The sequence below is a fragment of the Brienomyrus brachyistius genome, chromosome 22 (genome assembly GCF_023856365.1).
Source record: "Brienomyrus brachyistius isolate T26 chromosome 22, BBRACH_0.4, whole genome shotgun sequence".
NCBI lineage: Eukaryota > Metazoa > Chordata > Actinopteri > Osteoglossiformes > Mormyridae > Brienomyrus > Brienomyrus brachyistius.
The window spans coordinates 3,751,734-3,765,486 of record NC_064554.1 but is presented as its reverse complement, the minus strand read 5'-3'; the positions used below and the strand labels follow the sequence as shown (position 1 = coordinate 3,765,486).

The 13,753-nt window shown below is 44.6% G+C and overlaps 2 protein-coding genes across 3 annotated transcripts; both read right to left on the bottom strand.

Annotated features, from left to right (window-relative positions):
- Positions 1 to 1,031: 1,031 nt before the first annotated feature.
- LOC125718078 (GTPase IMAP family member 1-like) lies at positions 1,032 to 3,346 on the bottom strand. The gene is given in 4 exon segments (XM_048991596.1): positions 1,032 to 1,327; positions 1,329 to 2,048; positions 2,187 to 2,392; positions 3,014 to 3,346. Coding segments are annotated over 4 exon segments (1,044 nt in total). The 5' UTR covers positions 3,039 to 3,346; the 3' UTR covers positions 1,032 to 1,234.
- A 2,911-nt stretch (positions 3,347 to 6,257) lies between these two features.
- Positions 6,258 to 9,071, bottom strand: tmem205 (transmembrane protein 205). Of its 2 annotated transcripts, XM_048991597.1 has the most exons (5): positions 8,826 to 9,071; positions 8,334 to 8,424; positions 8,137 to 8,243; positions 7,571 to 7,734; positions 6,258 to 6,865 (listed from the first exon to the last, which is right to left on the bottom strand). In XM_048991597.1, exons 3-5 carry the CDS (start codon positions 8,234 to 8,236, stop codon positions 6,563 to 6,565), a joined length of 567 nt encoding a protein of 188 aa, XP_048847554.1. In that variant the 5' UTR covers positions 8,237 to 8,243; positions 8,334 to 8,424; positions 8,826 to 9,071; the 3' UTR covers positions 6,258 to 6,562. The 2 variants fall into 2 exon arrangements, with proteins under 2 accessions (XP_048847554.1, XP_048847555.1); XM_048991598.1 differs by lacking the exon at positions 8,334 to 8,424.
- Between the last annotated feature and the right edge of the window lie 4,682 nt (positions 9,072 to 13,753).

Sequence of the window (13,753 nt, the reverse complement as noted above, 5' to 3'; positions counted from 1 at the left end):
ATACTTGATATGGGGTCGCGACTGAGCAGGCATGGTAAAAATTAGGTCGCGGTGCAAAAAGGTTGAGAACCACTGTTATGTAAGTTTACTACACCTAGTGGAAATTTACACGTATTGCAGAAAGTTTTTTAATTCGGTCTGTCTTTGTACAAACATGGTCAAAAGCTTCATTTTGACCTTTAGTGCATATGGGCTCCAAAGTCGATGGTTTGCTTTTTACCTCGTTTTTAATCGTTAGTAGTAGGAGTGTCATTGATGCAAGAGAGTAGTTCATTGTGCATCGGCCAGACAGACTGGAAATCGCTGCCACTGTGGTTTCTGATTGTACAAGGTGTTTGCAAATTGTAAAACTATTAATTAAAACCACAAAACTGGCTTATCTAAGTAGTAATGTTGATAAGAACGTTTTATCACTTTCGGAAAAAAGAGATTAACGTTAATACAAAGGTATATAAAAATGGCTTATGAATGTAGTTATTGTAGATTCCTTTTGTAAGTAAAATACTGTTATGTGACAAGACCTTTCTGTTCCTCAAGAGCCAGGTCGCAGGACCACTACCAGCCTTCGCGCCTCACGTTCCCCGAATGCTCCGATTTTGCACTCTCTGCTGACTTGAATAATTTTGCCTTAATTAGTTCTTGCTTTGTTAGGAAAATGTTATTTGGCTCCTACTCCACTAGGTGGTAAAAGGGGCCTTTTCATTTGATAAGAAACAGAAGTTGACGTGAAAGTGCACTCATACCCTGCTTATTATTTAGATGTTTGACAGCTGCTGTTCTCCGGTTGGTTGCCGTGCAGCCGCGGACACGCAGGTCGGATCGGGCCATCTGGTATTCGGGGCAGGCCGATGGGTAGGAATTAGAGGGGCATCCCCCTCCCGCAGGTCCGAAAAATTTAGCCTGGAACCATGCAGGAACCCTGAAGTCCATGTCAAGCAGACGGGGACTGAATGCCGACCTGCTCTCACACATGGAGTCACACAGTTTGCCTTTGGTGACACGTTGCAAGGAGATTACACCATGGTAACAGCTGGCTTTTAAAATACTTTAATCTCTCGTATATTATAGGTCATATATGCAAACACATTTTTTTAGCAGCCTGGTAGCACTGGTCACACTTCAGACATTTGCTCGTGTGGAATAATTCGTTCGAATAACTGAAAGAAAAAAAAAAACACACAGACAGACAACTCTACATGAGCCTGCTTTTAACCTGTGATTCCTGGGACGAGAATCATTTTTGTTTGGAGTTCTTGCGCTTTCCAACCTCCGTTGCCACGGTGCCCACCGTGGTCCCCAGCACGGAGCCAAAGGGCCCCCCCACGAAAAAGCCCGACCAGTCCTCCTAGCAGAGCTTCTCTCCTCACCAGCCCTGGGATGCTCTTCAGGAACCCGAGCAGCGTCTCCCAGAGGAAGCGGATGAACGACACGTCGCGGGAAGCCACGGCGGACGGAGAGATCTCATCCCCACTTTCCTCATCTTTTTCGCTGGATTTCACCCACTCCTCCTCTTCGCCGTCGCCTTCCTCTGTCTTCGCCTCAAGTTCCTCCTTTTTGCCTCCTCTCATTCTCACCGTCTTCTCCTCCTCCCCCTGCGCTTTCGTCTCCTGAGAGGGGGGCCAGGGGAAAAACGTCCCCCCAGCCTTCCTCACCATGTCCTCTATCTTTTCCAGCAGCTCGCGTACGCTTCCCTCCCCGGCCTCGCCCCCTCTCTCCAGCAGGTGGTGCCGGCCGCCGCAGCGCTCTGTTACCGCAAGCAGGTCTTCGCGGCGGGAGACGATATGCTCCTCCACTGCCTCGCGCGTGCCCAGCCTGTCACCGTGAGTGAAAAGCACCAGTGTGTGACTCTCTACCGCGCCGTCGCCGAAGGCGTGAGCGATGGCCTCCAGCGCCTGCAGCTCCGTGACCACTGGGCGGTCCACGGGCACGCAGAGGAGGATGGCGTGGGGCCCTGGAGACGATAGCAACTTGCAGGTGGATATCTGATCCTGGACATCCTCTAGGGGGCGCTCTGAGAAGAACCAGTCTGGTGTGTCAACCACAGAAACCTGCAAATGGACAGAATCAAAATACCTTTATTATCCTGAAGGAAATTGTTTAAAGGGTGGGGAAACTTTGTTTATGGTACGGATAATGATAGCATGGCAGAATAACTATGTGACGAATGATTAAACGGTGACATTTACCTGTCTACCAGCCACTGTGGCTGCTTTAATCTCACATTCCTGAGTGACGGCTGTCCTGCTGTTGTTTAGGGAAAGGAATTCCTCCTTGCCGAGGATGATGTTTCCTGCCGAGCTTTTCCCTGAGCCTGACAGGCCCAGCAGCACTAATCTTAGTTCTGGGGACACAGAGAGGGCAGAGGGGAACAGGGAAGGGCTGTCCTCCTCAGCTGAGGACATACGGTGGACAATTAGTAAAATACCTGCATTTTTAAAAATACAATTACATCATGGTGAGAAACGAGGATGACACATTTTGATTAACGTTCCCTCACGTGAGACCAGAGGATGCGAGGACCCAGGGAAATGCTGCCATCCAGTGGCACGAAATGCAATTGCACAAAACATTCTGTAGACTAAGTTCCTCCGCATTTCGGTTGGAGAAAAAAAACATGAACGCCGCATCGAACACGTATGATGAAACTACGACACCGTACAAGTATCTAACTTTAGACAAGACAAATTTCGGGAAAAAAGACATACGTAATACAGATATTTCCAAATTCAGAAAATAAGCAATGAAGTAATTATCATGGGCTTGTTGTAGCCCAATGCAGCTAGTTGTTAGCACGGAAGTGCAGAGACGTATATAAGACCGACGAGCTAAATCTGCCAAAACCTAAAAATAAGAGAGAGAAAATAAAACCGAGCAGTATCTAGTGGTGGAGATAAGAAAACATTAACCTTGATCACCGGATTTCAAATGAAAAAACGATACATTTATATGAGAGCTTTTCAAATAATGGTAAATTTGTAGCCTTCAACGTACAGATAATACGATACAAATGTACCTGGTTGGATGTTATTTGACGTCATGTTACTCCTAATTTAGATGCCTTTGCGACTTTTCTGCAGTACAGCTTCGTCCAGCCAGTCTCTCCAGACGAACGCACCGCAGTCTGGCGCTAGGGGGCGTGTCAGCGCTGGGTGTGCCGGCCGGGAGCCGCCAGGCGCTCTCTCCTTTGAATTCACCTTTTCGTTTTCCCCACTGCGACTTTATTTAAATTGCGTTATTTTTCTCCCTGTGTAAAACCGGCCCCGTCCCATGACCACAGAAACACGCGTACTTTCGTCTTTTATTCTCCGGGTCATACGGATGCAGTGCTTCTATTTAAAAACAAGAACTTTCTGGAACGAGGTGAGGTGCAAACTGGAACAAGATAAGTTCCTCATTCCACTGCCAGGCTCTCCAGGGTGTATAAGGTGAACTTTTGTCATGCGAATCCAGAATGTCTTTGTACTGCACAGCCAGATTTTGTAGGTTGTTATTACAGTGCTGGTACATTTAATCCAGATGAATCTACGTGCACATTCATGTATATAGATGAGTCAGCACAAATGTATGTAGGTATTTTATGGTTTATTGCGTGTTTCTATGCCTATAACTCTAATAATATAACCTTCGTATAGCTCGTGATCATTACTTTGACTCTGTTAGAGAAGATGGACGGGCGGATAGTGAAATGCTATAGTAAATATATAACCTATAGTCCTACTCGATAGGTTTCCCTCATCTGCCGGTCGTGTCCGAGACAAATGCTTACTTTGCCCATGCCAGTGTGGACTGATTTTTTATTTTTTTTTGTCATTTATAAGTCAGTTTCCTAATTATCCAGCAATTTTACTATGCAGGCGACAGACATGCTGCAGTAACTTTTCAGTCTGTGTGAAAGTCTTTAATGCTAGCATAAAAAATAAACGTATAGAACCTTATGGCGTGAGACTGTTTACATGCCACACCCTGAATTTTGGTGTCTTGAATTTTGATTGGCCGTATTAAACATAACTGCAGACCAAACTACCAATCACAGTACCTTCTGGTCTGTTAAATTGCTGCAGCTGATTGTCCCTTATCTTGTGATCAGTTATGAAGGCAAAATGGAGTGTTGTGATTCTGCTGGGTAATTTTAACTCTGTCTCATGTACTTGTGGTCATCTGATCTCTCCCAGTGACAGAGCAGTGCTGTGAGAGGGTATTTCCCGAAGGAGAAGGATCTGGCTGTTATCAGGCTGGGTGTGACTCACTGCCCTGTTGTGCTGTTTACCAGTGAGGCAAAGCAAACTGGGCTGAGACACAATGATCATTGGAGAGGTGGTGAGTCACTGAAGCATTCTGGTAGAGTAAGAGACAATAGAGCCGAAGAAGGAGAAACCAGGGTTCGAGGGTTTGCGTACACTGTCAGAAAAAAGTACCAGTTTGTACCTATGAGGGTGCAATGACTTGGCACTGGGGAGGCCTGTGAAAGTGCAAGTTCTGCGCGGATGTCGTCCCACAGCTCAGTAAGAGGCACACAGGCTAGCCGGGCTTTTGGCTTTTCATTTTCTCTTTCTTTCCCTTTCCCTGTTATTGAATTAGCCTGCATAAATAATGCAGGAATGTATCACAATACACCCATGAGAAGTGCCTTGGGACGACACTGATATGAAAGGCGCTATATAAAAATAAACTGAATGAATATTTTCGCTATTGAGAGGTACATCTATTAAAACATTAGAAGTAAATAACACTGCCAATCACATGGTGGCAGTGTTGCATATTCCAACTGATCAGCAAGAATGTTTTGTCTTTCCAGTGTCCATTGGACTAAGTATTCATTTACATATGTTTTTTTCTTCTTGTGATGCGTGAAAGTATATATTTCTGCTTTCTGTTGAGTAGAAAAGATGTCAATAATTGGTTTTCCTAAAGCATCCTTACAGTGTGTGCTTGTACCCATACAAATGCAAGACTGTGGAGTAATTTCTGCAGTTAAGATGTGTCCAAAATGAGCCCCTGCTCTGTGCGATCTTACGCTAAACTGTGATTCAAGGATGGGTTTTGCTGAGTGCTGGCAAGGCCAGAATCACACCTCCAGCTGGTATGAAACCAGTGAGTCGACTTAATAAAAATATAAAAAATTGTGGTCTTAAAAATGAAAGTCAGTTAAACCTTTGGATGGTTAATGCACACAGAGTTGTAGGTTTGCTCCAATACCCTGGAATTCTGGCATGTTTGTACTGTTAGTCTAGAGAAAGGGTACATGAACCGCGAGGGAATCGGCATCTCTGCTCCTATGGGACTGTCACAGGGTGGACCGGTCTGCTCCTGGCTGGGGAAGGGGGCTGCACCTGACCTTCAGGAAGACTTTCAAGGAACATTTAACTCTTATGAGTAACAGGAAGAGGGAATGTGAATAAATGTTACATTTATATAGCACTTCTCAAGATGCCCGAAGTGCTTTACAGAACCAATTGGGGGCCACATCAACCACCACCACTGTGTGGCCCCCACCTGGGTGATGGGACAGCAGCCATTCTGCCCCAGCATGCTCACCATACAGTAGCTAAGGTGGTGAAGGGGCAGGGGAGAATTCACCAGTTAGATACAGGGGATGGTAGGAGGGGGTGGCTGGGTAGCACAGCGGTTAGATTTTAGTCAGGACATCACTCCTACTTTTTCCAAAAAAAAAGTACAAAGCAAAACCTCAATGAGGCCTTACAGTAAAGCACCAGGCTCTTCACAGACCAACAACCCAACTGGATTCCCATCCAAGCACTGGCCAGGTCCAAACCTGCTTAGCTTCACTCACACTACCTGGTTCAAACTGCAGGTAGCATGGTTGCTAACAATTTGCTACTGTGATCACTGAGAATGTGAACTGGAGCCTAAAGAAAGCAAATACATCAGTTAGATACAGGGGAGCACTGCCTCACACCTCAGGGACCCAGGTTCAAATCCCCCATCGCTCCTTGTGGGCGGAGCCAGGTATCCTGCACACTGCATGTGACCTCCCAGTCACCCTAGTTCTCACCACATCTCCCCCCCCCCCCCTCCAAGTAGCCTGAATTTTATTTATTTTTACAAAAATATCAACCAAGTAGGCTGTCTTTTTTTTTTTTTTACATGAATCAGTTTTAATAGATTTTGTCTTTCTTCTTGATTGAGAATATAGACAGCAAGTTAATCTAGGCATTTTTGTTCAGTCTGATTAATTCATGTATGCTTTACACCATTCACTGCACCAAACTGGGGCAATAAAATTAAAGCTGACGCTACACAGCTCACTCATTTATTAAAAAGGTGTAATTCAATAAATCTGAAATCACATGGAAATTCCATTTGTAAAAATTAAATAATATCCTTGCCTCTCCTGGAACAATGAAAATCAGCCAATGTTTTATAAAACACTTATCGACATCGCTGTCGACGCGATCTTTGCTCCTTAGTACCACGTACGGTTCACACACTGAACAAAATGTTCGTTTATCATGGAAGATTTATGATAAATGATTAATGAATATATTCACAGCTCCATAACGAAACATTTATGTAATGATAGACCATAGATCTGTGTTGGGTGTTAGATGGTGCTTAGATGCAGGGCTGTGTAGACCAGGTTCACACTGGTGCACAGGAGGGCCAGAAGATTGCAGAGCGAGGACAGGCCGTGGTACCGGAAGAAGGTGGCTCTGAGGGCCTTGTACTTGGGGTCCTTCTCTCGGAGCTTGGCGTACTCCTCCTTCTTGGTCTTCAGCCCAACCTCGCCGCCCAAACCGTGCTCCCGCTCCACCTCCTGCATCTGCAGCATTAATTCTGTGGTGGACTGGCTAAACCACTGTGCGTTCAGGCCCACCAGTAGCAGGGCGCTGAAATACAGGCAAACCTGCCAGGAGACGGCGAGACAGTGCAGGCGTGAGCTCCTGTCGTACGTGGAACCACAACCTCAGCTTCATTTCACATTCTATACTGATGGAACCATATTTTCCATTGTCTGCCGCAGCTAAAATACTGCATTAATCACTCAGATAGTTTGTGCAGTCTTCTTTACAGACTTGGTTAGTAAAAAGGGTACAGCCCCGGTACAGTTTTGTACCCCAAGGTAAAAACAATATTAATGCACCCACAATGGTACAAAAATGTTCCTCAGAGTCCATTTCTGTACCATAAATTAGACTGAAAAGTTACATTTACATACAGCTGGGGTACAACTGGCAGACCATAGAGCTGTGGTGTCAAACTCCAGTCCTGGGGGGGTCCGAGCCCCACATATTTTTGGGTTTCCCCTCATTTAACACACCTGATTCTTCTGGCACCTCCAAGTGCTAATTACCACACAGCTCTTGGCTGAATCATGTGTGGTGGAACAGGGAAAGAACTAAGGTACACAGGGCTTCAGCTGATGGTCTCTCCACAAATGCTTAAGTACTAAACTAGAAGCAAATAGTAAACGTGGGCAGAAATCGCAGGAAGAGTGTAGTTACACCACAGTTATTCTGTACTTTAACCAACTTTTCTTGCTTTTAACCAACCCCTTGTCTAATAAAAGAAAAATTTTAAGAAAATTTTGCAGTCTGATATCTGCCCCAACCTGCAGCGCTTCGTGCCCGTCCAGCAGCTCGCGGGGGTGGTACACAGCAAACACCGCAAGGCTGAAGAAGTTACTGGCCAGGAGGCTGTAGAAGTAAAAGGGGAAGAGGACTCCCTGCACCTGGCCGAAGGTGTGCCGAGGAACTCGGGCCACCAGGACAAACCCTGCGGCAAAGAGGAGCACGCCATGACGAAGAGAAACGTGGGAAGAATGAATGGGAGCCGTCACTGTCCACTACGAAAAGATCGGTTCAATATCGCAGTTTAACCAGGGCTGCCAACTCTCCAGCATCTGGCGTGACGCTCACGCAAGAAATCTACATTATTCCATTATAACCCTACATCAAAAGCACTACCTCAGTTTGCAAACACAGTCCATTTACAAGATAATAATACTCTTACATATATGTAAATGTGTCTGCAGACTTACCTCGAATTTAAAATCGCATTCCGTCCTGCTTTCCAAAGTTGGCGGCCCTGCTTAAAGTTATCTATTTCATATTTGCGCCCTAACGTGTTATCAGAGAAAAGTTCTGGTCCACGGAGATTGTCGGCCCCCACACTCACCAGCTATGAAGGTAACCCACACCTGTGTGCCCCAGGCGAAGGACATCGCCAGCAGGTGCAGCACCTTCACGAAATCCGTAGGCTGCCCCTCCGTAACCATGCTGATCCTTTGGAAACAAAACAGAAATTTCGCGAAATGCTACTTCAAGACAAGACTGTTACGTAGCAAATGAGCCGCAACTATCGGAAACTGTCACCTGTCCCAGGAAATAACCGACGGCGGTGGTGCGCGGAGATAAGGGCAGCGCCAGTTAGTTAAAGCCACCGTTTGCTTATCACAATCATGCACTGAAAATAGAAAGAGGCTTGATTGTTATGCAGATAATGGCAAAACTTTTGGTAGCTGAAGTCACTGCGCTCGTTCTCCTTTTGACATAATTAATGCATTTAATGTTTCCCAAGAAATATCAGATAAATGAACAACAGTGAATGACCGACCAGACGATGCAAGTTATTCCATGATGGGTTCGCTCACTCACAGCTCCAACCATGTTGGCTAACTCAATAGCCGGACAGTTTGATAGCTAGCTAGCTGTTAGTTGATGGTAAATCACGAGATCAGCAATGCCATTACACAACATGATACTAACCTTATTCCTTTCTTGGTTGTTATGCGTGAATAACTAACGATTTCAGACTGAAGCAATCAAGATACAGATATAGTAAGACCGACCCGCAGCGTAACTTACCTGATACAAAGTAACAAAGATCAGAGGCGACCTGCAGCAAACTCGCCGCCTGCCTAAATGATCTGACCGAGTGCAATCAGCCCCACCTCCTAAAATAAAGCGTCAGAAACCCGCCTCATTTCCTAAAACATCGGCTTTCTGTATATTTCATAATAGTTTTTTTTTGTAGTAATCCTCTGTGGTGGGGGCACCGCTCGCTTTTTAGTTTTATCCCCGCCCCTCTGTGTGGCACGTGATCGCGCGTTGCTTCATACGCTTTTATTCAAGGTCTCCGCACAGAAGCGTCTCGGCGTAATGTATTCTTAGTTGTATTACTGACAATGCGCACTTCAACGTTAAAAAAAACACGTCCCTGCTGGACGACCAATGATAACACAACTAGCGTCGTACAGGGCATCACCAGACCCCAAAATAAGCGGCATTACACTATCTTACCGCCATAATATACAAAGTAAAATATAATAGATAATACGTGTATCGTATGACGTATCACAAAAAGCAGACACGGGAGAAGGTCTTTTTGCGGTCCAAGGTGTTGACAAGGTGTTGTGTCTGTAGGACATTTTATTTAAAAAAAAATTCTCATTGACCGCTGTGAGGAAATTCTCTTTACACCTTCCAAATCTTGCTCTTTTAAGTAAAGGCAAGCTTGGCCAAGAAGGGCGGTCACCTGTACTGGTGCCCATTGTCTTAAAGGGAAAATGTCAGAGCACTTACTGGTTTCAAAGTGAAGGAGTCCTTTAGCGGGGCTGTTGCCGTCCATACAGGAGGCAGAGGGCAACTACAGTAACTGCTATGTTTTCTGTGTGTATCTACAGTATATATGTCATTCATGAATAATATACATACACTCACCGGCCACTTTATTAGGTACGCCTTGCTAGTACTGGGTTGGACCCCCTTTTGCCTTCAGAACTGCCTTAATCCTTCGTGGCATAGATTCAACAAGATACTGGAAACATTCCTCAGAGATATTGGTCCATATTGACATAATAGCATCACGCAGTTGCTGCACATTTGTCGGCTGCACATCCATGATGCGAATCCCTGTTCCACCACATCCCAAAGGTGCTCTATTGGATTGAGATCTGGTGACTGTGGAGGCCTTTTGAGTACAGTGAACTGTCATGTTCAATTGTCATGTTCAAGAAACCAGTCAGAGATGATTCGAGCTTTATGACATGGTGCATTATCCTGCTGGAAGTAGCCATCAGAAGATGGGTACACTGTGGTCATAAAGGGATGGACATGGTCAGCAACAATACTCAGGTAGGCTGTGGCGTTGCAACGATGATCAATTAGTACTAAGGGGCCCAAAATGTGCCAAGAAAATGTCCCCCACACCATTACACCACCACCACCAGCCTGAACCGTTGATACAAGGCAGGATGGATCCACCCTTTCATGTTGTTGACGCCAAAGTCTGACCCTACCATCCGAATGTCGCAGCAGAAATCGAGACTCATCAGAGAAGGCAACATTTTTCCAATCTTCTATTGTCCAATTTCGGTGAGCCTGTGCGAATTGTAGCCTCAGTTTCCTGTTCTTTGCTGACAGGAGTGGCACCCGGTGTGGTCTTCTGCTGCTGTAGCCCATCTGCCTCAAGGTTCGACATGTTGTGCATTCGGAGATGCTCTTCTGCATACCTTGGTTGTAAGAAGTGGTTATTTTGGTTACTGTTGCCTTTCTATCAGCTCGAACCACTGTGGCCATTCTCCTCTGACCTCTGGCATCAACAAGGCATTTTCGCCCACAGAACTGCCGCTCACTGGATGTTTTCCCTTTTTCGGACCATTCTCTGTAAACCCTAGAGATGGTTGTGCGTGACAATCCCAGAAGATCAGCAGTTTCTGCAATATTCAGACCAGCTCGTCTGGCACCAACAACCATGCCACGTTCACCATTCTGAAGCTCGGTTTGAATTGCATCAGTTTGTCTTGACCATGTCAACATGCCTAAATGCATTGAGTTGCCACCATGTGATTGGCTGATCAGTAATTTGCGTCAACGAGCAGTTGGACAGGTGTGCCTAATAAAGTGGCCGGTGAGTGTATATATGTGGCATTGAGCCAACGAATAGTGAGGATGAGGGTGTTTGTAATATAAAATCAAAGAGTCAGAGGCCAAAGTACATGAAACATCACTACTTTATTACACTACATGCTCAGTACAGAGCTGTGCTCTCAACAGCTTGCCCACTAGAAGGGAAACTGAACCTATTGTACAAGGGGAGAGACAGACACAGGCGCCCAATTTTTTGATTCATTCATATGAATGAATGAATATTACATCTATGCAGTGCTTTTTCAAGACACCCAAAGCGCTTTACTGAACCAATGGGGAGCCACTTCAGCCACCCCCACTGTGGGACCCGCCACCTGGATGATGCGACGGCAGCCATTCTGTTATATTTCGAACCCTGGTCCCGTGCACTGCACAGTGCACTGCACCACCATGCTGCCTTATATAAAACGTGCATCACTTAATTAATTTGGCTGTTCATCCAAAACCCAACTTCTCTTGTTGATGCACAATAAGTATTTATGTGCTTGTTATGAAGCAGAGTCTCACACGTAGTGCTATAGACTGATTGGACACTAATCTCCTAAATTTTTATATTTACTTTATTGGTCTGTAAGATGTAAAATACATCGCCACGGGTGATTGTTAATACATATAAAATTCGTTTTGATTAACAAGTTTACAGGTATCTGGGATCACCATCACCTGACATTTATATAGAGTATTATCGGATACTGGGCCTTATAAATTTCATTTTATAGAATAATCTCGCAGCGTGTTGCCATAGCAGCAGCAGATGTTTAACCCAACTTCTCTGCAGAAGAACCCAAATCCAAACACAGGTACAAAGTTGGCCTGACCTTTTTGGAACCATGCAAAGTCGTGTGAATGTGTGCATAATATTTACCTGGTATTAAGGAGTCACATTTATATATCGGCACCCCTTGTAAGTCCCGCGTCATCCTCACTCACAGCCGCTGTCCCCACCCCCAGCAAGCGGAACCCCCTCAGAAGATGGGCCCAAGTCAAGGTTGGACCAGCAAAGATTATTCGTAAAAGTGTATAAACTCAGTGGATATAATTCCAACTAGACCGAGGAAAACGAAGTGAATCCATTTTATTCGCCGTGCCACGTGCAAGACAGGCTAAGTTAGCTGAGATAAGGGAATTAAACGCGTGGTTAAATGGTGGTGTAGAAAAGAGGGGTTTAGGTTTATGGGGCACTGGAGAACCTTCTGAAACAGGTGGGACCAGTTCAAGCCGGCCGGGTTGCATCTGAACCAGAGGGGAACCAGTGTATTGGGGAGCCGTATGTGTAGTTGAGGAATGTTTAAACTAGGGACTGGGGGGGCAGGGAGGTTAGTTAAGAATATAGGTGGGGAGAGACGGAAAACCCCAATTACTATTAAAAGTGGGCAGTGTAAAAGGCCTACCCTTTGTGGTCTGTATCTAACCGGTAGGAGTATTAGAAACAAAATTCATGATTTGGAGGCTTTAATATCATCAGACATTTACGACATTATAAGAATAACAGAAACATGGATGAGTGACAATGACGGATAGGAATATAATATGGATGGTTACACGTAGAGACCGGATAGGCAGGAAGGGCGGTGAAGTTGCAGTGTATGTAAAAGAAAACTTGCAGGCAAGGGAGCTCAATGATAAACATAAAAGTACAGAAGCTGTATGGGTAAAACTAGATGCTAAAAACTCAAATGGCCTAATTGTCGGTTTTTGTTATAGAGCATCTAATGTAGCTGCAGAGGAAAGCAGAATGTTATATGACGATATCAGGATTATGAGTAATAAAAATGAGGTGGTGGTTATGGGTGATTTTAATTTACCTGGCATACAGTGGGACACAGTTTCTGGCTCTGCCGCAAATGAACTTGAGATAGTGGAATTAGTACAGGATTGGTTTTTTTTTCAGTTTGTTAATACCCCTACCAGGGGAGAAGCCCTTCTTGGTCTTGTTTTCTCTAATAACTAGGATAGGATTGGAAAATTTGAGGCTTTAGAACCACTGGATGGTAGTATCATAACATGGATAAATTTGAGGTAAATTTTAGTGTCCGAAAGTCCAAAACAAAAGTACAAAACGTTTGGAAGGTTAACTTTAATAGTATGAGACTGAAACTAGAAACTGTAAACTGGATGGAGTTAAATAGCAAAACTGTTAAAGAGGCAAGAGAATTGAATGAAATTTAAATAGTAAATGAGTTTAATGATTATTTTACACAGGTGTTCACAGTAGAGAACATGAGTAACTTACCACCATTTGGTACGAATACAGTGTCATCTATGTATAACTGAGGCTGATGTGGTACAAAGCCTAGCTAAGCTCAAAATAAATTAATCGCAGGGCCCTGATGGCATCTTACCTATAACTTTAAAAGAGATGAGGGATATTATTAGCCAACCTTTAACTTTACTATTCCAGAAATCGTTATCTGTGGGTGTGGTACCTTCTGATTGGAAGCGTGCTAATATAACGGCCTTATTCAAAAAAGGGGATCAAATTAATCCAGCAAATTATAGACCAATCAGTTTAACATGCATAACTGGAAAAGTTATGGAAGCTATAATCCAAGTGAAAATGGTAGATTACCTGAATTCAAATAATATTCTTAGGGATAGCCAACATGGATTTAGGAGAGGTAGGTCCTGTTTGACTAATCTATTAGAGTTCTTTGAGGAAGCTACAAGAGAAATTGATCACAAAAAGGCCTACGATGTGATCTACTTAGATTTCCAGAAGGCCTTCGATATCGTCCCCCACAAACAGCTCTTGCTTAAACTCAAAGCTGCAGGGATTTTAGGAACTGTAGCAGCTTGGATCAAAAACTGGTTAACAGACAGGAGGCAGCGTGTCATTATTAGAGGCACAATGTCACAGTGGGCCT

What these genes read in the sequence shown, in the direction of transcription:
- tmem205 (XM_048991597.1), bottom strand. Translation starts at nt 8,236, where the DNA reads ATGGTTACGGAGGGGCAGCCTACGGATTTCGTGAAGGTGCTGCACCTG. An exon ending in GTGGGTTACCTTCATAGCTG is followed by an intron (nt 7,735 to 8,136) that starts GTGAGTGTGGGG and finishes TCTTTGCCGCAG; the next exon opens with GGTTTGTCCTGGTGGCCCGA. An exon ending in ACGGGCACGAAGCGCTGCAG is followed by an intron (nt 6,866 to 7,570) that starts GTTGGGGCAGAT and finishes GTCTCCTGGCAG; the next exon opens with GTTTGCCTGTATTTCAGCGC.